This window comes from Tarenaya hassleriana, unplaced genomic scaffold, assembly GCF_000463585.1.
Source record: "Tarenaya hassleriana unplaced genomic scaffold, ASM46358v1 Cleome52, whole genome shotgun sequence".
Classification (NCBI taxonomy): Eukaryota; Viridiplantae; Streptophyta; class Magnoliopsida; order Brassicales; family Cleomaceae; genus Tarenaya; species Tarenaya hassleriana.
In genome coordinates, this window is record NW_010967884.1 from 381714 (window position 1) to 405639 (window position 23926).

Here is a 23926-nt window from a genome sequence, read left to right on the forward strand (position 1 = left end):
CCAGTTGCGAATTTACTTTTGTTTTATTTGTCAAAATCAAAATCCAATTATTTAACTTGTATTGAAAAATATTATTCAATGAAAATATAGTTTTATTGGGCTTTATTGATCTAGATAGGCCCAAATTCAAATGTCGTCTGGAAACAGAGTCGCACAAAGCAAGTTCAAGGAAATTTGTCACAAATGGATCAAGAATTAATTACAAAATGCGAAGATCCCAAAAAAAAATACCAAACTTTCAAATTTAAAAAAAAATAATAAATTTTTTATTTTATTTTTAAGTTTGATAAAATAAATATTTAATCTTTTATAATTATCAAAATAAATAAAATGACGTGACACAATAACATACAAATACGTCATATTATTTTATTTAGTTTTTTTTATAATTGAAAAAAGTTCATATATATTTTTATCACTAAAAAAGTTCAGATTTTTTTTTATAATCGCAGAAAAGTAATTAAAAAGTTTAGTGTTTTTTTTTTCAAAACTAAAAAGTTTAGTATTTTTTTTTAGATTCTCTCTTACAAAATTATATTGGGTTCCTATATATTTATAATTCTAAGTATTAAATCATAACAAATATCTAATAATATTTTACAAAAACGAAAACCAAGACCAGTACCTTCGTCGTATTATGGACTAATTCGAGCAACAACAAAAAAATAGTATTAACTTTTTATCCACTAGGATTATCATTATCATTGTCACCCTTTGCAATTGCATGGTCACGCGATGAAATTTTTTCCCTGTCGTAACCGTTGACTTTGGCTTTTCGTCGATCCTACGGTTTATATTGATTTTTCACCCGCTCCATCGGTTTATCATTGTGATAGGTGTCAAATGGAAATGTGTGCATGACCAGTTTAACAAACTGATCAATACAAGTTTAAGTATCATATAACGGATTATTCTAAAATATCGCAACCAATAATTTTATTAGTTTTATGATCAATTCAATAGGCATCTAATTTTTATACTACATTACTGTCATGCTTTTTAACGAATAGAGTGGTTTCGTCAACGAGTCGACGGTATTATAATCTATCGATTTTTGTTTATCTTCACGTCTCATCTATAAATAATTTCTCTTATCAAATAAAAGTGTTTAACCACGTAGATTTTTTGTATGATCGAAGTTCCTTTACTTGCGCAATCGAATCATTATTGTCATAATAAAATTCAATGGGATTCACAATACTAAGAACGATCCTCATATCTCCAATAAACTTCCTGATCCAACCAGTGATATGATTCCTAGATCGAAAAATTCTCAATTAGGATAAAGGATAGTCGATGGATGTTACCAAAACCTCTTAATAACTCATTAATCAAACCTAGGAGTAGTTTCAATTCCTCATCACCCCTAGACTCAATTCAAACCTAGCTAAGAAACCTTGAAACAGGTAAAATACGCCACAAACACGAGTGGTAAATGTATTTGATAAGTCGAATGATATACTAGCAACTCAATCACAAAACCTAAAACTAGTACTAAAGAACAAGGAAGAATATCTCTCTCCTTTATTAGAAAACAAAAAATAATCCTCAAAACAATAGTCTCCATGTAAAATAAATCGTTCAAAATCTTAAATAGGTCAACAAACCCTAACAAAACAATAAAATACTAAAATTACATGTTTAAATAAAGGTCATAAAAGTTACGCATATCGTGTTAAATCTAATAGGTACATGTCAAATCTCTAATAAAATAACACCAAAATAATCGGAAGTAACACGATTCGACTTAGCACTAGTGCGACCCGCACCATATTTCTGAGTAAAACTTATTTTAATTTCGCTTGTAACTCGGTCTGCCTGAAACGCAGTAAGGGCCGAATCACTACAAAAAAAACACGCGATTTTCAACGAAATTTCAACGATATTTCAACGATAAAATCCGTTAAAATTTCGTTGATAATTTCAACGGATTGCCGTTGAGAATGTCGTTGAAACATTTCAACGAAATTCCAACGGATTTCGGTTGAAAAATTCAACGGATTTCGGTTGAAAAAATCGGTTGAAATTTTCAACGGATATTGGTTGAAAAATGATATTTCAACGGAAATCCGTTGCAAATTTCAACGGATTTTGGTTGAAAAAATTGGTTGAAATTTTCAACGGATATCGGTTGAAATTATTTACGAAATTTAGAAGAATTTTGGTTGAAAAAATCGGTTGAACTTTTCAACGGATTTTGTTTGAAAAATCGATTGGATATATATATATATATATATACAATATTTTATGTATACGTATATATGTTTAAACATGTATATATATATAAATATAAATATTGATACATATAAATATGTATATATTGTATATATATATGTATTTTATACTATAGTGATATGTTAGATATTGTGTATATTATATATATACGAATAAACATTTATACATATATTTACGTATAAATATTTTTATGTGTATATATGTATAATTATTTATACGTATATATATAAATGTTTATACTTGTATACACATATGTATAAGTATTTATATATATATATATATGTATAAGTGTATATATGTGTTTAAGTATTTATACATATTAACATTTGTATATATATATATGTATTAATGTTCTGTTATATCACAAATTTAACTTGGAGCAGTTGGAAGTGTGTTAATCAGAACTGTCCAGTTAAACGTGCTCGTGCTGGAGTAGTGGAAGGATGAGTGACCTATTGGGAAGTGGATTTCGAGTTCCAATTTCAGAGTTTCCGAAGTCAGATTGGATACAGAGACAAAGTTCAGATTAAGTCAGATTCGGGTTAGGGATCGAGGTCAAGTCGAAGTCGAGGTCAAGTCGGAGTCGAGGCAGTATGAGTTCGGGATCGAGAATACATTTTAAAATTTTCGTGAAATTTTCAACGGATTTCGGTTGCAAATTCCGTTGAAATTATCAACGAATTTCGGTTGAAAAGTTCGTTAAAATTATCAACGAATTTCGGTTGAAAATTCTGTTGAAAAATATCAACGGATTTCGGTTGAAAATTCCGTTGATATTTTCAACGGCTTTCAACGGAATAATTTTTTCAACGACGATATTGCAACGGAATTTATCCGTTGAAATTGTATAATTTCAACGGATTTTAGATCATTTTCAACGGATTTATCCGTTGAAATTGTCATGTTTTTTTGTAGTGAATCAATAGTGGCGTGGACCGAGTTAAAAATGACACGGTTCGTGTCACCTTTCTGAGCTCTCGAACTTGACTTATATAACTATTTTCGAAGTTGTCCGTCTTCGCTCTCATGATTGCTCCGCTTTGCTCGTGTTCATGTCAATGCCCTTAGGATGTCCTCATCAACCAGTTTCCTTAACCACATTCGATGCGAATATGTACTCAGACTCTCTAATCGAATTTGTGATGGTTGGTTATTTGTAACTCTTTCAACTAATAGTCTCATCATTTAAGTAGAAAAAATAAACCGACTGCGACATGAAAATATCTCTACCAAATTAGAAACTAATGTCGGTATAATCGTTTATAGAAAGTTCTCTTCTAATTCTCTATATATCAATAACACATCCTTAGTCCTTTTCAAGTATTTCATGATATTCTTGACTGTGGTCTACTGAGTCTCATCAAGTTCAGACTTGTATCTCTTGGTCATGCTCAATACGTATAATACATCTTGATAAGTATATAACATAGCGTACATGATAGATCCTATTGTCGAGATATACAGGATTCTACTTATGTGTTCTCGCTCATCTTGCATATAAAAATCACTGCCTAGTGAGATAAAAATATTTGTCGCAACATTTAAGAAAATCCAGTTTGTGATGAACTGCGAAGAAAACTGATGCGTCGGTACAATGTTGTTGAATATTCAAATCGATCGGCAATCCGTCACATGCGGCGACACTAAGTCTTGTTGAGAGTGGCGTTATGCCTCATATGCAAAGTGTCCCTTTTAAAGTCTTGCATATTGAAGCGATTCAAGACCTTGTCAATGTATGTTCTTGATTGAGGTGCGATTGATTGCGTATTGGATGCGAATCAAAATAATGAGTACTCATCTAAAACGAGTTACTAGATGACTCGTATAAGATTGTCACATGGACACGAACCAAGACTTGAATCTCATGTAGCATTTCATTCTTGGATCCTTAGACCTAAAATGTTTAGGGTATCTGACAAGAGGAGTAGCGTGTTTTGAATGTGTCAACATCGTCTTTAACCGGATGATCATAACCATGAAGTGACACTTCATAAACCATGAAGTGTCACTTCTCTCAATTGAACACGGGATTTTTCTGTTAATACATGTCTAACACTTTGGAAAGATTCGTCATACACACATCAAAGAAGGCCCTATGGATAGAGAAATTATCCATAAACACTTCTATAATATCTTCGATGTCATCCGAGAAAATCGCCATCATACAGCGTTGAAAAGTCTCAAGTGCATTATAGAGACCAAAAGACATATGTTTATAAGCAAAAATACCATAGTTGCAAGTAAACGTAGTCTTTTCCGAGAGTCGGATAAACAGAGATCTAGAAAAATCTGAGTATCCATTAAGGAAGTAGAAATAAAAGTGGATGAGTAAGCGATCGAATATCTGATCAATGAATGGAAATGGAAATTGATTTTTCCTCGTGTTGGTGTTTAATTTTTTGTAGTCCATACAAAAAATTAATCTGATCAAATAAAAATTTATTTCAAGTACTATATATATTGTTTTATATATAATCGAATTTACATCAAAACGTAACCACAACCATTATTAACTATTCACTTCTAAATCGCAATTATAAACAATCACTCCAATATCTTATCAACTTGTCAGTTTCAATTGCGTGCAATCGCCAACAATCGTCCAGAAAACATAACACTTGTGAACGCAACTACTGCGGTAAAATATAAAAAAATCGTTGAAATTGGTGTTTTGTATAAAATCAACCGCTTAATTGATAACCAAATGCAAATATCTTAATTTGTATAAGCATGAAAATTCAAAAGATTTTGTTGTAAAAGAAAAACCGTAAAACACAATATTCAACTCTCATCGTTAACTTTTTTTTAATTAAATCATGCTATATAATTATATTTTTTTATTATTTTGGATGATTACGATTTATGCCATTATTTCTCTAGAATGCTTAAGCTTGATCCAATTGTAGACCTAATTATGTTGATTAGCACAACAAATAATTAATGGATTGCTTACGTACAATCGTTAGCATCTGTTATATAGTTTTTATGCATTAGAAGAACTTATATGTATTATTACTTCTCTATATATAATTTCAATATACTAATTTCGTTTTAGGAAAGTAGTGGGGCTACATCGAGATTATAATAAAATACGAGGGCTAAGCGAGAAAATTTCCAAAAGTGAAATGAATGCAACTGGATTCCGAAACGAGCCGTTTCTCGCGTCTTTCTCCCCGCACTCGCTGCCGTTGTCACTCTCTCTCTCTCTCTGTGTCTGTGGCCTACCAACACTTCAATGAGATTTCTTAATTGTTTTCCCTGTTTCTTCTCTGACCAATCAATCTCGTGGAGATAAGTGCTGCTGAAACCTGTCGCCGGTTCGGAATAATCTTTCCATCGATTTTGGCGCGTCTTGAGCGAAGGATAGTCATTTTTTAGACGAGAATCGAAGGTATACTTTTGCTATTGCGTTTGCGTTTCTCGATCTCTAGGATTTCTGATCTTTCATTTGAGTTTCTCGGTAAATCATTGTGTTGGCTGCAGGAAAATGGGGCTGATTTCCGGGATTTTCTTCGGTGTGATATTCGGCATCGCTCTAATGGCTGGTTGGAGTCGCATGATGAGACACCGCACCTCCAAGCGAGTCTCGAAGGTTGGAGGAATTTTCCCGTTCTTGATGCATTGCGTCTTATTTGCTGAATTTGGATCTCTGAGATCAGCCTGTTGATTTGTCAAATTATGTAAAATCTGAGTTAGCTTATCTCCATTTTCCGGTTAAATTAGGATCACCGGAAGATAATTTTCCGGAACTAGAGATTTTGATTTTTTGCAACTGTGGGTTCCTCGTGAAATGGACAGTTTGTCTGGCCATGGAATTGATTGAGGCCTTTTAGCCATCTAACGAGAAAACAGTTTGTTGTAGCATCTTATATTCTTGAGATCACTAACGGGGAACCAATTTTACTTGGAGCTTGAGCTCTTGAAACATTTGGTTGCTGTTGGAGTCGCAGCAAATTTGGCTGAGCATATGTTCCTCCGCCTAATTCTAAATTGTTGAGAAGAGATAGGTCTTGGAAGGTTTCATATGCCAAGTCAGCGTTTATCCTCTGGTTCCACCTAGTGTGTCGTGGGACATACACTCATGGCTCTCGCAATGCGTAATTATTCGCTTAGATGTATGTTAGTTTTTACAGATTGTCTGCTGAAACTGTTTGGTCTCTGATGTGTCTCTCATGATCTTAGTTAATTAATGACTTGTGACAATGGGGCATCTTTCAGCTTCCTTGTGTAATGGCCTCTTCATCCTTTTTCTTCTGACAGGCTGTTGATATGAAACTTCTAGGCTCGCTTAGCAGAGAAGATCTGAAGAAAATTTGTGGTGATAATTTTCCTGGATGGATATCATTTCCAGCCTTTGAACAGGTATTGTCATCACGTGACTAATCATTGATAAAATGTTCATTTTGCATAGTTTGTGGCCGTTGTGTATGACATGCTTTAATTATAAATTATGCTACATAAATACAGGGTTTACCTTCTAGAAGTATCATAATTGAGAATATCTCTTGCTTTCACCTTTTTCCTTTTAAGTGTATCCAACGGATACTTTTACCTTGTTAGGCACCATCTGTTCCTGGCTTTTGCATGTATGAAAGTCTGGTTCAGTTTAATCATCCGAGTTTTCAGGGGATAACCAATACACCAAACTGTGAAACCTATGTGATGTTGCCTTTTCCTTTTCTAGGTTAAATGGCTGAATAAACTACTGAGCAAGATGTGGCCATACGTCGCAGAGGTAAGAATGTCACATCTTGTGTATTATTATCTGGTTCAAGTTGTCTGTCTCTATGATATGTACCTTGAATGGTGGAAACTGGATAGTGAGATATCCATGGAAGGATAGAGACATTATCTGCTCAAGCATTAAAGAAAAGTGGCTTTTCTGCTAACTGTTTGCTGGGATGAGATCTGGCGCGATTTAGTTTATCCTGAATTCCAAGGCTAGTAAGATGTTTTCCCTGGCCATGCATTCAGTGTCAAATCCTTGCAACAAAACTAGGCCTAACGCTTGAGTTCACGAAAGAAATCACTCGACAGAAATCAGTTTGCCTACTAGTGAGCATAAGCTATGTTATTCTGTTTACTTATTCCCAGGCAGCGACTCTGGTGATAAGAGAATCTGTTGAACCGTTGCTGGAAGAATACAGGCCTGTAGGTATTACTTCACTGAAGTTTAGCAAATTGACTTTGGGAAATGTAGCACCAAAAATTGAAGGTATGCTTACGTGGAGAGCCTTTATCTTTAGCTTCTTTTTTTTTGTAATCTATACATCCACATGTTTAGCAAAACTTTTGATTGTTTTTTACTCTCTTCCATTTTTTTCAACCTTGTGTTTCCCTTCCCATCCTTTTTGGTAAATTCTAATGATCTATTTTTTTAAGTACATTAACCATTCTATTACCATGAATTTCCATCATCTCTAGTTCAGGTTAGTTTTGTATCAAGATATGTGCATGCATGATTACTTTCTGTTGCAGGTATTCGTGTTCAAAGTCTCAAGGAAGGTCAAATCACAATGGACATTGATCTTCGATGGGGTGGTGATCCAAACATCATTTTAGGTGTTACAGCATTAGTTGCTTCCATACCCATTCAGGTTACTAAAGAGAAGTACATTACACTGCTTGTTTGCCTTTTCTGTAATGTAAGATTAGTACTTTGTTACACAAGAGAGATTGATTATCTCATCAAAGTTTTATTGCTGGCTGAAACAGTTGAAGGATCTTCAAGTTTTCACAGTTGCACGTGTCATCTTTCAACTTGCTGAGGAGATTCCCTGCATTTCTGCTGTTGTTGTTGCTCTACTTGCTGAGGTACCTTTGCATTTGAATGATGCAGAACCAGGCTACTTTTTTTCCTAAAAATAGCTGAGGCTAATCTGATGATGACCAACTCCTTTGTGATCTTAACCAGCCAAAACCTAGAATTGATTACACTCTCAAGGCAGTTGGTGGAAGTTTAACAGCCATTCCTGGGCTCTCTGATATGATTGATGTAAGTGAAGCAGTTCTAATGGAGTTACTGTAGTTTATTGTTGGACTAAGATGCATCTTCTAAATATGCTTCCTTCCCTATTTGTGTGCATTCCATAGGATACTGTCAAATCTATTGTCGAAGATATGCTTCAGTGGCCTCATAGAATCGTTGTCCCACTTGGTGGTATTCCTGTGGACACGAGGTAAACTCTTTGTGCTTACGATCGATCTTGCTATTATCAACCCTTTTACCGTATCTCCTCTTCTTATTAGCCATATGCTTTTTCTGAGGATGTTGGATGATATAGTGGAAGAATATGCCATTGATATAGTTTGTCACCTATTTCTATCTCTTTCTTCTTCCAGCGAACTGGAGCTTAAACCACAAGGGAAGTTGACAGTAACAGTAGTCAGAGCAAGTAACTTAAAGAACATGGAGTTGATTGGAAAATCTGACCCTTATGCCGTGGTATATATTCGGCCTGTATTCAAGTATAAAACAAACACCATTGAGAACAACCTGAATCCAGTTTGGGATCAAACATTTGAGTTGATAGCAGAAGACAAAGAAACCCAATTTCTTACTGTAGAGGTTTGTAATCGAAACTATATATATTACTCATGCTTGCACACCTTATCTTTCGTTGTTAACATGATTTCCCTTGTTCTTATAAACTTTGACAGGTTTTTGATAAAGACGTTGGTCAAGACGAGCGTTTGGGACTTGCAAAACTGCCTCTGATCGGGCTGGAAGCTGAGGTTGCGAGGGACTTTGAACTCAACCTGCTGGCTTCACTTGATACTTTGAAAGTGAAGGACAAAAAAGATAGAGGAAGTATAACCCTTAAGGTAGATTTTGACAGGGTTCTCCTCACAACTATCACTTTGTTCTTGTTTTCCATCGGTGTCTTAAATCAAAATCTTTTACTTTAGGTGCATTATCACGAGTTTAACAAAGAGGAGCAGTTGGCTGCACTGGAAGAGGAGAAGAGGATACTGGAGGACAGGAAGAAACTGAAGGAGGCAGGGGTAATAGGTAGCACTATGGATGCAGTGGGAATGGTGGGTAGTGGGATAGGTGCGGGTGTAGGAATGGTGGGAACGGGGATTGGGGCGGGAGTAGGGTTGGTGGGAACGGGCCTTAATTCTGGAGTCGGGATTGTGGGGAGTGGGCTTGGAGCTGTTGGAAGCGGACTGAGCAAAGCCGGGAAATTCATGGGTAGAACCATAACAGGTCACTCCAGTAAACGCAGCAGCGGGTCCTCCACACCTGTGAATAGTGTCCAAGAGAACGGTGGTGCAAAGCCTTTAAAGCAGTAGTTAGCAGTTCTCAGCAACTTTCTTTCCCTTTCTGGCTCTGGTCATACAGTTACTAAAAACTCACTTCTTTTTCTTCTCTTTTTGTTACCAAGCTTGTTTCTTTTGGATTCTCTGAGTAAGTTGAAAACATTTGCTCGAGTTTGGTTTTTCGTCACCAACATAGCATATTCTTTTGTGTTTATTATAGATAATTATGGGGAACTCGCATGATTAGAGTTTTGATTTTAATTATGTTTCCTAGTTATTTGCATAGATATAAGCGTCTTCTTTGTATATATCGCCTTTACATATAGCATTCTGAACGCTTTTTGTACAAAAGTGTATGAAGGAACAGTCCGTAAACTGTGGTTAAGGCTCATGAATTGGTGTTTTTCTTCTGATTCTATTTTCACGTCCTTTACTTCAATTTTTTTTTTATTGAATGTGAATCAACCGAAAAAGGCCAACATCAGTTTCTTACAAAAAGAGGCATTTACAAAATATTTGAGATGAGAGCAAACCTTCTTTTTTTAGGAGTTATTTGCAAAGTTGATGACAACAATGACAAGTTTTTTTATCAAAAAAAAAAAAAAAACAATGACAAGTTGTCCGGTTATTGTTCTGTAGTGAAATGACAGTTTTAAGGAACAGGGAATATGTGAGATGAGAGCAAACCTTCTTTTTTCTCTTTTTTTATGTTCCAACGTTTTCGTGGTATTTACCAACATATATACCTATGTGATATACTGATCAAATTCCCATGATTTTTAGGGTATTCGAATTCGAACTCGAATGTTTCGAGTTGTATATTTTATTATCCGAATTTGTATCTGTGAAGTTGACTATCTGAATCCAAAAATCTACGAAATAATTTTCAGATATTCATCAGTATCTAAACACGGATATTTTTAATTATTTTCGATCAATTTTTTAATTACACTTATATATATATATTCAAATTCATTCCAAATCAATTAAAAATATATTTATATCAAAATAAATTCAAAATTCTTAAAAAGATGTCATAAATCTATTGAATAATATCTATATATAATCATTAAAATCAAATAACACAATATAAAATATAAAAATAATAGTTTATATAGAAGAAATATTATAGATTTACCTATTAAATTATGAATAAAAGTGAAAAAAATGTATTGATAATGAGTTAAATAATCACTTTAAAAGATTATATGTATAAAAATATATTTGTAAATACACTAAACCTTACAAATTAAAAGATAATTTTGTATTGCCCATATATTTATAGATACCCACGAAATAATATTTATTACCCGAATGCGAATTCGAAAACCCGGATATTCTATTATTATTATCGATCTCATATTCCATTTTTTTTAATACTCGATATTTCGGATATCCGACTCGTGAATCGAGTCGAATATTCGAATCGAATCGGATATTCGAAATTCGGGTTTTTTTGTCCGCTACTAATACAATGGGTTTGTATTGCATCTGGAATCGATGATGGTCTGGTATCTCATTGTCTTTGTTAACGTCTTATTGCATTTGGTGGCCCAGCTCCGATATATAATGATTCGATAGATAATTATCATTTGAAGGTTTGGCTAAAACATGATTTAAATTGTTAGCCTTTGATGATTAGTATTTTATTTAATGGAAAATATCCTTCAACCTCCGGGGCACTTTCCCCTCTCTCCCTGCGCCGATAACTTCGACGGCGGAAGATGGCGGACGGCGGTGCCAATGCTCCATCTTCCCCACCGGAAAACGGCGGAGAGTTTCTATGGTCTCTTTTGCATCGACGACCTTGTCCGCAGGGTCCTGATCCTTTGACCACGCCGCCGTCGGAGCATCCATCCGTCGCTCTTGATCCGGCAGTCGCCGCCGTTGGCCGTAAAGGCCCCGCCTTTCCGCCGCTGCATTTGTCGTCCGACGGCTGTGACCTCCCCGGTACGCCCACTCCTCCTTGGCCGCACTCTCTTTCGCCGCCTAATCTTCCACCCGGTTTGCTACGGCTCTCTCAATTTCCACTTAACTCTTTTCCTGCAAACCGTTTTGACGGTAATCAGAGACTATTGGGGGAAGATTCTCATAGATTAGGCTTTCATGGCACTGCGAATCACGCAATTCAGTCCGTAGTACAGCGGCAGCAGAAGCCGCCACCATCAGCCGAGCAGCCGAAGCTCGTGTGTGGGTCGCTCTCTGCGGACTCTATCCAAAATCTAAATGGTTCATTGAATGGGAGCTTGGTTTATGATTCTAAACTTCGTTCGGGCAAAGATCATGAACGGCATATGAGGCATCCTCCATCTGTTATCTCCAATACAAACTCAGGTTCGAACTGTTCCCGAAGTCAAAACTTGGATCATCATGAGCGTAGGGGAGGTTATGGAGGCCGGGGAAGCATGGGTCACAGTGCAAATAACGGCTGGAATTTCAACTCTACCCTGCCTCCGGGATTTGCAAATAAGCAACGAGGGTGGGATAGGAGTTTACATGGAAACAAGGACGGTAATAATATCAATGGAGACTCTATCCAAAATCTAAATGGTTCATTGAATGGGAGCTTGGTTTATGATTCTAAACTTCGTTCGGGCAAAGATCATGAACGGCATATGAGGCATCCTCCATCTGTTATCTCCAATACAAACTCAGGTTCGAACTGTTCCCGAAGTCAAAACTTGGATCATCATGAGCGTAGGGGAGGTTATGGAGGCCGGGGAAGCATGGGTCACAGTGCAAATAACGGCTGGAATTTCAACTCTACCCTGCCTCCGGGATTTGCAAATAAGCAACGAGGGTGGGATAGGAGTTTACATGGAAACAAGGACGGTAATAATATCAATGGAGCTTTCCCGAGAAATCCCATTGGTATAAAGGGCGACCCTTCTAATTTAAGCGGCAGAAGTTTCAATTCAGGTGTTGAAGATAATAAATTAAGGAGTTTACACGTCCAGAATGGGAGCAAGTTCAAGCTCAGCCAACAGCTTGGTCACCCTGGACCGCCAGCAGGTAGCAGCCTACACCCTGTGTCAGCATCTGATGCTGAGGATTCCTTTTCGACCTTGAACAAGGATGCTCATGGTGAGGGAGGAGGCAAAGAGAATTTGAAGCAGGATACTAGACCAAAAAGGGAGGTCAGTGGAGATTGCGAGACAGTTGATAATGAGATCGAGGATTTCGGAGAAGATCTAGTGGATTCTTTACTGCTTGATGATGAAGCTGGAGATAAGAAGAATCGTCGAAATCATCGTGACAAGGTGGGTTTCACTTCTGTGTTTTCCCAAATGTGCTAGTAAAATTGTGTAAAGCTTGTAGTTGTGCCGAATCGCCAGTTTAAACTGAGTTCCTTTCATGGATGATATGTTGCAAGATAAAAAAGATGTGTTTGTCAAGCAGGGTTTCCTATTCGAATATCTTTTCCATGTCTACAGTAGGTAGTTTTGAGCTGGCAAAACTTTATACATTTTGTCTGATTGGACAATGATTATGAATTTTGTTTCCAGGTATCAAGAATCGATGACAGAGGACAGTGGCTGCTTAGCCAAAGGTTTAGAATGCTTAAAATGCATACGGCATGCCGAAGTGACATCCACAGACTAGATGCTCGCTTTCTTGCAGTTTACCAGTCACTATTTCCTGCAGAGGAGGAGCTGGAGAAGCAGAAACAACTATTAGCATTGCTAGAGAGATTGGTTAGCAAAGAATGGCCTCAGGCTAAATTGTACCTGTACGGGTCATGTGCTAATTCTTTCGGCTTTCCTAAGAGTGACATTGATGTTTGCCTTGCAATTGAAGACGCTGATATGGACAAGTCTGAGATGTTGCTAAAACTGGCTGATGTCTTGGAATCAGATAATCTCCAAAATGTGCAGGTGAATAAATGCTTTTTAAACCTTTGACTCTTTTGTGTTAAATCAACATACTAACTGGGTCCTTCAACTGATATTGGTAAGTTTCTGAACCTTGATTGAACTCTGAAACCAAACCCACCTTGGATGAATTTGATTACAGAGAAGTTCCCAACTCTCTCTCCTTACTCTGCAACCATGCTCCTGCTTTGTTTTTGAACTTATACACAGAATGACATTATTATTGTGGTGATATTTTGACTAGAAGAATTTCTATGTAGGCTCTAACGCGTGCCAGGGTCCCAATAGTAAAACTAATGGATCCAGTTACTGGGATTTCCTGTGATATCTGCATCAACAATGTCTTGGCTGTTGCGAACACAAAGCTTCTCCGTGATTATGCTCGGATAGATGCACGGTTGCAGCAGTTGGTTTTCATTGTGAAGCATTGGGCAAAGTCAAGAAGAGTTAATGAAACTTATCAAGGAACATTGTCCAGCTACGCGTAATTTTTTTTTTCCTTACCTTAAAAGCAAATGCTGAACAATCTAGTCTTCGGATTTATCAGCTTGCAATAGCATTAGATGACTTGAGACATATTGTTACCTTTTGCCATAAGCATCAACAGCTAATTTCTAATTGATTTTACAGGTATGTTTTTGATGTGCATTCATTTCTTACAGCAGCGTAGGCCTGCAATTCTTCCGTGCTTACAGGTGTGTTTCCGCTCTTTATTTCAGCAGCCGTAACAATTTTTCAGCGATATGTCTGGTTGTTGCTCCATTCTTAGTTTGTCATATTTATTGATTTGTTCACTCTCTACCAATATTTGGATGTGAAGTAGTTTCTGATCCATTAACGGTTCATAGCTTAATTGTCTTCCTGCGATGATAAAAGTGTATTGTCTCTTCCCCAATACCCCAACCATTTATTGGAAGTAGAAAGCCATGTAAAAGTACTATCCAAACGAGTGAAGGAAGTTTATAATGAACTCATTTACGGGAGATAGGGATTCGTCTTTTGGATGTCTTCTCAGCCATTTAAAATTCTCATGCTGGTGACTTTCTGTGGACGTTCTCTTTCAGGAAATGGAGGGTAGGGAATGACCGGCATTTGATATGCATAGAAGACCCGTTTGAGACGAGCCATGACCTGGGTCGGGTAGTGGACAAATTCAGCATCCGCGTACTGAGGGGAGAATTCGAACGAGCTGCAGAGATCATGCAGCATGATCCAAATCCATGCGCAAAGCTTTTAGAACCCTATGTTAGGGAAGTAACAAACAACTAAAGGGAACTTGGTAGATGTGTATATATATCAATGCAATGGTGCTTTGAGAGTTATATGCTCTTGTCTTTTTCTTTTGGTTTTGGTTGTTTCTTCCGTAGAGAAGTTCCCCCATGGCATTATTTGATCTTAAACTTTTTCTAGTTTTAGTTTGAAGAAATTTGCGCTAAATATGACAATTTTGGAGAGAGATTTAAAAAGTATATTTTTTTATTTTTAAAAATTATATTTTTGTATAAATTTTTATTAAAAGTGAAAATCATACATTAAAATTTTCAAATAAATATATGAGCTTTTTTGAATTTCTATATTAAACTCTGAGAATTTTATCTATATTTATATAGGTATAGTGTAAAATTATTTTTAAAATAATTAGTACTTTTGTATTTAGAATTATTTGTAGAATTACTTTTTTCGTAAAAATAAAAAACTCTAATAACAAATCAGATTTTTATGTTAATAATCTAAAAAAGGTGTTTTTTTTTATTTTACAAAAAGGTAATGACTTATCCAGATTTTAGAAAAAGTAAAATAATAAAATTTTGATTGGAGAATTTTTTTGGATTTTTAACTAACTATAGCTCGGAAATCCAGCTTTTATACCGAGAAACTGTAGTTGAAAATATTGAAGCTTTTCTCCAACAAATCCTTAAAAATTAGGGATGGACATTTCGATTTGGTTTTGAAAAATTGAACTGAGCCGAAAATATAACATTTTTTTCGATTTGAAAGGTTCTAAATTCTTGAACGATATTATTTTTAAAAAATCGAATTTTTTGTAATCGAACTGAATCGAATTTTAAAAAAATTTTGAGAACCCAAAATTTTTATTAAAAAAATCTATTTTTTTTAATAAAAAATGAAATGGAAAGCGAATCAAACATAATATAAAATCAATTGGTACGTATTTTTATAAAATTAAAAAAAATGAACGGAATGCATTCCTTCCAAATTTTATTGATTTGTGTAGACTTTTTATCACATGTAATATTATAAAAATATCCTTATTTTGTTATATGCATTCCAAAACATACTCTTTTATATTATTTTTTGTGTGATCTATATAACCCTCGTAACTTATTTTAAAGTCATGCTGCACTAATCACATCGTTAAAACTAAATGATACTCACATCAATAATATTGATCATACGTTAAATATTATATGATCAGTGTAACTATTATATAAATTAGTCACATAAAAATATATTAAATATGTTATGAAGTTTATGGTCTTTTGGCTTTTTCTGTCATGGGTCACGCTCACGCTGTTTCACCAACTACCATTATCCCATTCTGTCTGTACTATTTTGAATACGTTAAAAAGCATGCATGTTGTGCAATAATAGAATGGGGATTACGACAAAATAAAATGTTAATTGTTTATTAGGAATGTTATAAGTTGGTTCGATTTTGTCTAATGCTCACCATGACGGCCCATGAGAGACATCAACACGATGAGAACGAAGCCTCTGAGGATCTGCCACGTGTCCTCATCCCCAAGCTTCCCATCTCTCTTTCCGCGCTCGGCGACCGGGCCCTCGCCTCTGACAAGTTCCGCCTTCTCAAAGCCTACGAGTCAAATCTTCCTCTCCCCCAATTCCTGGCCGCTCATTCCCGGTCAGTCTCCGCCATTGTCGCCGCTCCGAGCTCACCGGTCACCGCCGATCTGATCAGTCTCCTCCCGGCGCTGCGTTTGGTTGTTACGACCAGCATCGGCGTCGATCACGTGGACGTCGACGAGTGCCGCCGGCGAGGCATCTCCGTCACGAACGCCGGCTCCGTCTTCTCTGAGGATGTTGCCGACACGGCCGTCGGTTTGCTCATCGACGTTCTCCGGCGGATCTCCGCCTCCGATCGGTTTGTCAAGCGAGGGCTTTGGCCGATCAGAGGGGATTATCCCCTCGGATCCAAGGTAATTTACTATTCTTATGTTTATGTTTCTTCTCTCCGTAAATTGTTCTCTGATCCTGATTTGGTTGATCACAACGGAAAAACGAGCTGAGTAATGGGTAGATGCTCCCAAGGAATACTTGGGCATGATTTGTGGTTCTGCGATTTCTGTGCTGCCTTCCTGATAGATAGATTCCAAAGAGCAGCAACCTGGTGTTTTCTCCTTTACGATCATTTTCCATTGCAGTTGAGAGGGAAGCGTATAGGGATTGTTGGATTGGGAAGCATCGGCTTAGAGACGGCTAGAAGACTCGAGGCCTTTGGCTGTCGGCTTTCGTATACATCAAGGACCCAGAAACATTCGATTCCGTATCGTTTCTATGCAGATACACGAGATCTCGCTGCCAATAGCGATGCACTTATACTCTGCTGTCCATTGACTGAGCAGACAAGGCATATGGTCAATAAGGAAGTGTTTTCCGCCATGGGAAAGGAAGGAGTGATCATAAACGTTGGACGTGGAGGTGTGATAGACCAGAAGGAGATGGTCCATTGTTTGATGGAGGGTGAGATCGCGGGTGCTGGTTTAGATGTGTTTGAGAACGAACCCAATGTGCCTAAGGAGCTCTTTGATTTGGATAACGTTGTCTTGCTGCCACATACTTCTGCAATAACATTACAGGGCTTTGAAATGTTGAGGAATATTCTGGTCGGGAATTTAGAAGCTTTCTTCTCTGGCAAACCCTTGTTAACTCCTGTTCTTGATTGTCAACATTTGTTGACTTGTTCCCCAAGTTGTATTGACTCGAAATAAATTTTACATGGCTTTATATATTGATGAATCTCAATTTTTTCCCTGTAAAAAAAAAATGGTTGGTTCTTGTGTCCTCCATTCAGGGACCGTCCTTGATACTAAAGAATAATGTGGTTTGGTTATCCAGATCGGAAGGAACACGTTTCTCATGACACAGGTCAATTTTCCTCTTCACAACCTGTGCTCATAGCCTGAACTAGCTGAACTGAGTATGCAATTGTTTTCGCCTAACCAAGCACTACAAGAAACATCCGAAATTCGACGGAAAATTCCGTCGTAAATATAAAAAAAAACCGTCCCAATTAAAAATTTACGACGAACAGAACAATTTCCATCGGTATGGCGCTATCACAAACGTTTGTGGGTCGTTAATCCTTCACAAAAATTGCTAAGGGAAAAATTTACGTTTTGCGATGGAAAGTGACGGATAATTCTATCGCAAATTGACACAGAATGCGATTGAAAAATCCATCGCAGATATTTTTTAATTTAAAAAATATAAAATATAATATATTATACATAAACACATATACATATGCATTCATATATACATATAAATTTATATGCCGAGTCTAAAATATATAACCCGATTCACTTACCGCAAGGGTACGGATCGTCGTAATACGAGGTCGAACGCAAGGACCGATAGCTAGATCTAAATCTAATAGAGACTAAATCAAAGGTAAGCAAGTGAAAGTGATGGATATATGTGGAATCAAGAGAAAAGAATAGAAAAGCAAAACAATAAGAGAATGTGAACTAGCAATCAAAGATGACCATCGATATCGGGATCCGTATTCGAGTGGATGAGTATCTACGAAGCATGCAAAAATAACGATATCATACTTGTATTCGGGGATCATCAAACAACAAGGATCGAGAATTCACCTCTCGATCTACCAACTCACTATCTAAAGAATAACTCATCAATCCCTCGATCTATTCAAGTTAATCCTAGATGCATGAAGAATGTTATCATCCACCCTAAATTGATTAAACCATATCTCTATGTGAATAATACGATTCGTTCATCAACTTTGATCCGAAAGTAAACTCATATCTCTATGTGATTCAGATTCTGAAACTATTGATCAAATGGTTAGCAAACACCAATAGAAAAGAAAGCACAAATTGATAAACCGAAATAAGCACAATGTCGCAAACCAAGATAAGGGTTCAAACATGCCCAGACACAAATGAATCTCTAACCCACAATCATGGATCTACTCACGGTTCATGGAAAAACACAGAGAATAACTAGAAACGGAGATAAAAGAAAGGAAATAGAGATTCATGTCGATAGACGATGCGATCTCCACATTCCAATCCTCTTTCTTCTTTCCAAAATCTCGTCGACTCCTATTTCTCTCATCAAAAGCTCTTCAAAGTCCGTCTCTCCTCTTTAGGACGTCTTTAAGCCTCTTAAATAAATCCTAAGTGGTGTTTTCCAAGTCCTCCTCTCATTCAAGCTCTTTAAAACACGAATTAGGGTTTTTCTTCGACACGCTATACACTCCTATGCACAAGGGAAAAACACCAGGTAGGCTCCCACACCCAAACAACACAAGGTCAAAATCAAAGAAAAATACAAAAAGGTTCAAAACACCTAAGCTATACAAAATGGCTCGGGTTATCTCCCGAGAAAAGTTTCTTTATGGTTGATAGCTAGACCGTGTGTGAGCTCAGACTGATGGTGGTATCTCAAGAGATAGAATGCCTCTCTCTCCTATGGGGTCGGATGGATTGTACAACTTCAGATGCTATGCAACTGCCTTGAACGTGCCACTCATGCTGTCGTATAGTTCTACTGCTCCGTGGTCGAAAACTCGATGAATCTTGAAACGTCCGAACCACTTGGACTTCTTCAACTTATCTAGAAACATTTGCAAACGAGAGTTGAAGAGAAGAACAAGATCATCTGGGTGGAATGACCGTTAGAAAATATGTCGATCGTGCCATTTCTTCATTCTCTCCTTGTAAATGATGAGAAATGAAAAACCAAATGCATAAATATATTACATAATTCAATAATTATTATTATTAGGAGTGGGCATTCTGATTGGGTCTCTCGAAATCGAAGTAAATCGAATTGAAAAATTAGTTACCGTTCTCGAACCAAACAATCAACAGTATAAAATGGTAACTTTTTTAAAACTGAATATCCTAGAACCGAACAGAATATTAAAAAATCCAAAAAAAATGGAAATATTATTAAGAAATGTACATTTTATAATAGAAACCGAAATCGAAACAAAGCAATCGAATATAATAACCGATCGATACTGAAACACTCATCCCTAATGGATATCGTGTTTATGAAAGATTATTTATAAATTTGTATATTAATATGTGATTTTTCCTTATAAACAATTACATCATATACATTTTACATTCTTTCAAATTGATACCCGAATGTGAATTTATTAAACAAAAAATGGGTTTGTCTAGAAGACGATCATTAGACTATATACAGAAAAAATAGGGATACTCATTGGGTAAAATAAATATATAAACCAAAAAAGGGGTTTGTTTACTAGCCGAATTTCATTCAGGTATCTAGAATGACTACAAAAGATATAGTTGTTCTGTTCCCGCCAAAGTTAGTAAGTAGCAATTTATGTGATTAGCCTGGTAAGTGGTTGTTCGATTCTTTTTTCGATTATGGTTGGACTCGTAAATACAATTAATATAATATGAATTTCTAAAAAACTATAAATGAAATGCTTTCAAATATTTTTTGGGATTGTCTATGAATTTTTACGCATCTAAATTTTGTAAAAGGTTATAATTAAAGGGGTCGCGATTTCAAAATCTTTTTATATATCAAAAACCTTATATATCTTTTTCCAAATTACATAATAAAAAGTGAAAAACTAAATTAGAAAATATATTTATAGTTATTACATTGTACCTTTGGTATATCAAAATTTGCATTGGAATCTAATGGGCCAAAAGATATATCAAAATCTACTGATTTTATATAATTCTTTAATATTAATTTCTTAAATTACATGGTGATCATATACTATTTTTGGTTTACTATGTGAAAAATAAATTCAACGTCAGTCAAAATTATATAAAGAATTTTGATTTATTTATTTGCAACTACATTTTGATTTAATAATTTGGATGTATCCATTATACGATACAAACTTATGGTAAAGAAATATTTATATCTCTATTCGAAATAGGATGTTGTAGTTCAGTGTAGTACTAATGGTAGAAACAAATAATTTTTATTAAAAATAGTAATTATATTGATTAGGCATAGGTTATTATTTTTACTTCGTTATGGTGATTGGTGATATATATGGAGGACATTAATCTTGTCTTATTTTTTTCCATAAACTGTTAGAAAAACTATGAAATGGGTTTGAATACAACGGTAAAGAACAACAAAACAATAAAATCGAAATAAAGATGAAACAACCCGGATATAATCTTCTATGCGCGTAGAACACTTTCCTAAAACGTTATTCCCTCCCCTACCGAGCAAAGGAGAAAACCTGAGAATACGTTTAGAGATACAAAGAAGATCAGCAACGATTGATTTGCTCCTCAAACGTTGCCCAAAACAGAAAAACCCGAGAAAGAAGATGAACAATAAAAGATGGAGAAGAAGTAGCAAGTTTCTTCACCAAAAAATGCTCACAAATCTCTCAAGATCAATTAGATTTCGTATATTCACATTCTCTGACGTTCATGCGAAAGGCTGCATTTGTTCATATTACAGACATTTAACACGGTCGTGTCGAATCTGACACGGTCCGTGTCAATTGTCTGTGCAAAATTAACACTCTCTCAGAGAATTGACACGGTCCGTGTTGCACCTTAACACGGTCCGTGTCGAATCTGACACGGTCCGTGTCAATTGTCTGTGCAAAATTAACACTCTCTCAGAGAATTGACACGGTCCGTGTTGCACCTTAACACGGTCCGTGTCAAATGTCTGAGAAAAACAGCATTTTCTTAGAGAATTAACACGACCTGTGTTGAACCTAACACGACCGTGTTGTAATTAACACGCCCGTGTTACATGCCCGTGCAGAATTTCTGCACTTAAATTTCACTACTAAATACAAGTATATACTTTACAACATACATGTATATACTTTACCAATTCATACTATATCATTTACGAATATATATAACTCCTCCACCATATCCGTAATACATATAAATATGAACCACATGAGAGATTCATTAAATCCATCAATTTACTCTAAAATAAACAACAATCCTCCACCAATTTAGAGTAAATTATCCATGGAAACCGAGCGACAATCCGTCATCCCCACAACTTTGTGCATAAATGAAAGTATCTTTCGATTGAACTTCCACTTAGTGTAACGTACAACAATAAACTCGAATTACATAGGTGTCGAAACGATTAAACCTAGTAATCCTTATTGAGCTACCGAGTACAAAACACACACAGAGCCGATACAAGTTTTTTTGCGATCCTTGACACTATAATGGCCATGTGTCCATATCCATTCACAAGCACATGGATGTTGAGCCATTAACATCTTGAAGCGGCCTCACTTCATGCTTGTATAGGTGAATCCTTTCTGATATCGTGCCCTGCAACTAAGCACTTTGTCAAAGAACTCATTAAGTAAGAACATCCTCCTTACATTGCATAACCTAGATGCTTACCTCGGGATGAGTAATTGTGAAGCATCTACAATTACATAGTAAAGGATTTAACTCGTTGAACTCAAGATCTAGCGTTGTACTAGACGTTGAGTTGAGATTCCTTTAATTGTAATTCATAAAACCGGCTCAAGTCCCATCCCTTGTGACATTGTGTGGACCATGTCCCTTGGCAAGCTTTTTGTAAAAGCATCCGCCAAATTTTGTTTGGTCCGCACAAAATCCACCATTATGGCCCCGTCTTTAATAAGACCATTCACATAGCTATGTCTTAACCCGATATGTCTAGACTTTCCATTGTAAACATGGCTATATGCCTTAGCCAATGTCGCAGCACTATGACAATGTATTGCAATAGGCGATACCGGTTTAGGCCATAACGGTATTTCGAATACCAAATTCCTTAGCCATTATGCTTCTTTCCCAGCAGCCGCTAAGGCGATAAATTCCGACGCCATGGTCGAATCCGAAATGCAAGTTTGTTTCTTGGAAGCCCAAGAAATCGCCGCTCCACCTAAAAGGTAAAGCCATCCACTAACCGAGGCATAATCCTCTTCACTAGAGTTCCAACTCGCATCGGTATATCCTTCTAACACCGAAGGTTGACCCGTGTAGCGTAGACCATAATCAATTGTCTTTTTCAAGTACCAAAGTACTCTCCATATAGCATTCCAATGATGTACGCTTGGGTTACTCGTGTATCTACTCAACTTCCCTATTGCGTATGCTATGTCGGGTCGAGTGATAGTCATAGCATACATCAAACAACCAATGACACTAGCGCACTCAAGTTGAGCTACCAGTTCCCCATTATTAGGTGCAAACTTAGCGCTACAATCCATCGGAGTAGAAGCCGGAGGACTTTCAAACATATCAAATCGTTTTAACACTTTCTCTACGTAATGTGATTGAGATAGTGTTATTGAACCTCGATCCCGTTTTATCCTAATGCCTAGGATAACATCAGCATCACCTAAGTCTTCCATCGAAAACTTCGATGACAAAAAGTCTTTTGTCTTCTTGACTTGCTCTAATTCTGTACCGAATATGAGCATGTCATTCACGTATAAGCAAATGATAACTCCATGACCGTTATCATCAAACCTGCTATATACACACTTGTCTGATTGATTCAGACGAAATCCATTAGCCAAAACGACCTCATCAAACTTTTGATGCCATTGTTTGGGTGCTTGTTTCAACCCATACAACGATTTGACTAACTTGCACACCTTGTGTGCTTGTCCCGATAGGATAAAACCTTCTGGTTGTTTCATATACACCTCTTCTTCTAGATCACTATTCAAGAATGCCGTTTTGACATCCATTTGGTGGATCACAAGATTGTTTATCGCTGCAAGAGCGATCAACAATCTTATCGTAGCTATTCTAGCTACCGGTGCATACGTATCAAAGAAATCGATACCTTCTTTTTGTCTAAAGCCTTGAGCTACTAGACGAGCCTTGAACTTATCAATAGTTCCGTCGACTCTCATCTTCTTTTTGAAGATCCACTTGATTGTTTATCGCTGCAAGAGCAATCAACAATCTTATCGTAGCTATTCTAGCTACCGGTGCATACGTATCAAAGAAATCGATACCTTCTTTTTGTCTAAAGCCTTGAGCTACTAGACGAGCCTTGAACTTATCGATAGTTCCATCGACTCTCATCTTCTTTTTGAAGATCCACTTACAACCAATCGGTTTACAACCTGAAGGAGGATCTACTAAGACCCAAGTGTTGTTGCTCATGATGGAGTCCATCTCATCATTTATCGATTCTTTCCAGAATACGACATCCTGCGATCTCATCGCTTCATCAAAAGTCCTAGGGTCTCCCTCGATATTGTAAACATAAGCGAGTTGAGTCACGATCGACTCATTAGTACCTACTACTAGGTACATATGAAAGTCCGGACCAAAGGTTTT

The 23926-nt window shown here is 36.5% G+C and overlaps 3 protein-coding genes across 3 annotated transcripts; all 3 read left to right on the forward strand.

Moving 5' to 3' along the window:
• The first annotated feature begins 5395 nt into the window (after positions 1–5395).
• LOC104827619 (synaptotagmin-4-like) lies at positions 5396–9744 on the forward strand. The gene is made up of 12 exons (XM_010560817.2): positions 5396–5626; positions 5719–5827; positions 6496–6597; positions 6920–6970; positions 7330–7450; positions 7714–7832; positions 7951–8049; positions 8150–8230; positions 8329–8414; positions 8578–8803; positions 8896–9060; positions 9145–9744. The coding sequence occupies exons 2-12, from the start codon at positions 5723–5725 to the stop codon at positions 9529–9531; spliced, it is 1542 nt and encodes a 513-aa protein (XP_010559119.1). The 5' UTR covers positions 5396–5626; positions 5719–5722; the 3' UTR covers positions 9532–9744.
• Positions 9745–11086: 1342 nt separating this feature from the next.
• Positions 11087–14819, forward strand: LOC104827620 (UTP:RNA uridylyltransferase 1-like). The gene is made up of 6 exons (XM_019204222.1): positions 11087–11727; positions 12049–12758; positions 13005–13373; positions 13631–13854; positions 14001–14065; positions 14435–14819. Exons 1-5 carry the CDS (start codon positions 11223–11225, stop codon positions 14038–14040), a joined length of 1848 nt encoding a protein of 615 aa, XP_019059767.1. The 5' UTR covers positions 11087–11222; the 3' UTR covers positions 14041–14065; positions 14435–14819.
• Positions 14820–16034: 1215 nt separating this feature from the next.
• Positions 16035–17363, forward strand: LOC104827621 (glyoxylate/hydroxypyruvate reductase HPR3-like). The gene is made up of 2 exons (XM_010560819.2): positions 16035–16549; positions 16775–17363. The coding sequence occupies exons 1-2, from the start codon at positions 16055–16057 to the stop codon at positions 17339–17341; spliced, it is 1062 nt and encodes a 353-aa protein (XP_010559121.1). The 5' UTR covers positions 16035–16054; the 3' UTR covers positions 17342–17363.
• The last annotated feature ends 6563 nt before the right edge of the window (positions 17364–23926 follow it).

What these genes read in the sequence shown, in the direction of transcription:
- LOC104827619 (XM_010560817.2), top strand. Translation starts at nt 5,723, where the DNA reads ATGGGGCTGATTTCCGGGATTTTCTTCGGTGTGATATTCGGCATCGCT. An exon ending in CCTCCAAGCGAGTCTCGAAG is followed by an intron (nt 5,828 to 6,495) that starts GTTGGAGGAATT and finishes TTCTTCTGACAG; the next exon opens with GCTGTTGATATGAAACTTCT. An exon ending in GGTATTCCTGTGGACACGAG is followed by an intron (nt 8,415 to 8,577) that starts GTAAACTCTTTG and finishes TTCTTCTTCCAG; the next exon opens with CGAACTGGAGCTTAAACCAC.
- LOC104827620 (XM_019204222.1), top strand. Translation starts at nt 11,223, where the DNA reads ATGGCGGACGGCGGTGCCAATGCTCCATCTTCCCCACCGGAAAACGGC. An exon ending in ATAATCTCCAAAATGTGCAG is followed by an intron (nt 13,374 to 13,630) that starts GTGAATAAATGC and finishes ATTTCTATGTAG; the next exon opens with GCTCTAACGCGTGCCAGGGT. An exon ending in GGAACATTGTCCAGCTACGC is followed by an intron (nt 13,855 to 14,000) that starts GTAATTTTTTTT and finishes TTGATTTTACAG; the next exon opens with GTATGTTTTTGATGTGCATT.
- LOC104827621 (XM_010560819.2), top strand. Translation starts at nt 16,055, where the DNA reads ATGCTCACCATGACGGCCCATGAGAGACATCAACACGATGAGAACGAA. An exon ending in ATTATCCCCTCGGATCCAAG is followed by an intron (nt 16,550 to 16,774) that starts GTAATTTACTAT and finishes TTTCCATTGCAG; the next exon opens with TTGAGAGGGAAGCGTATAGG.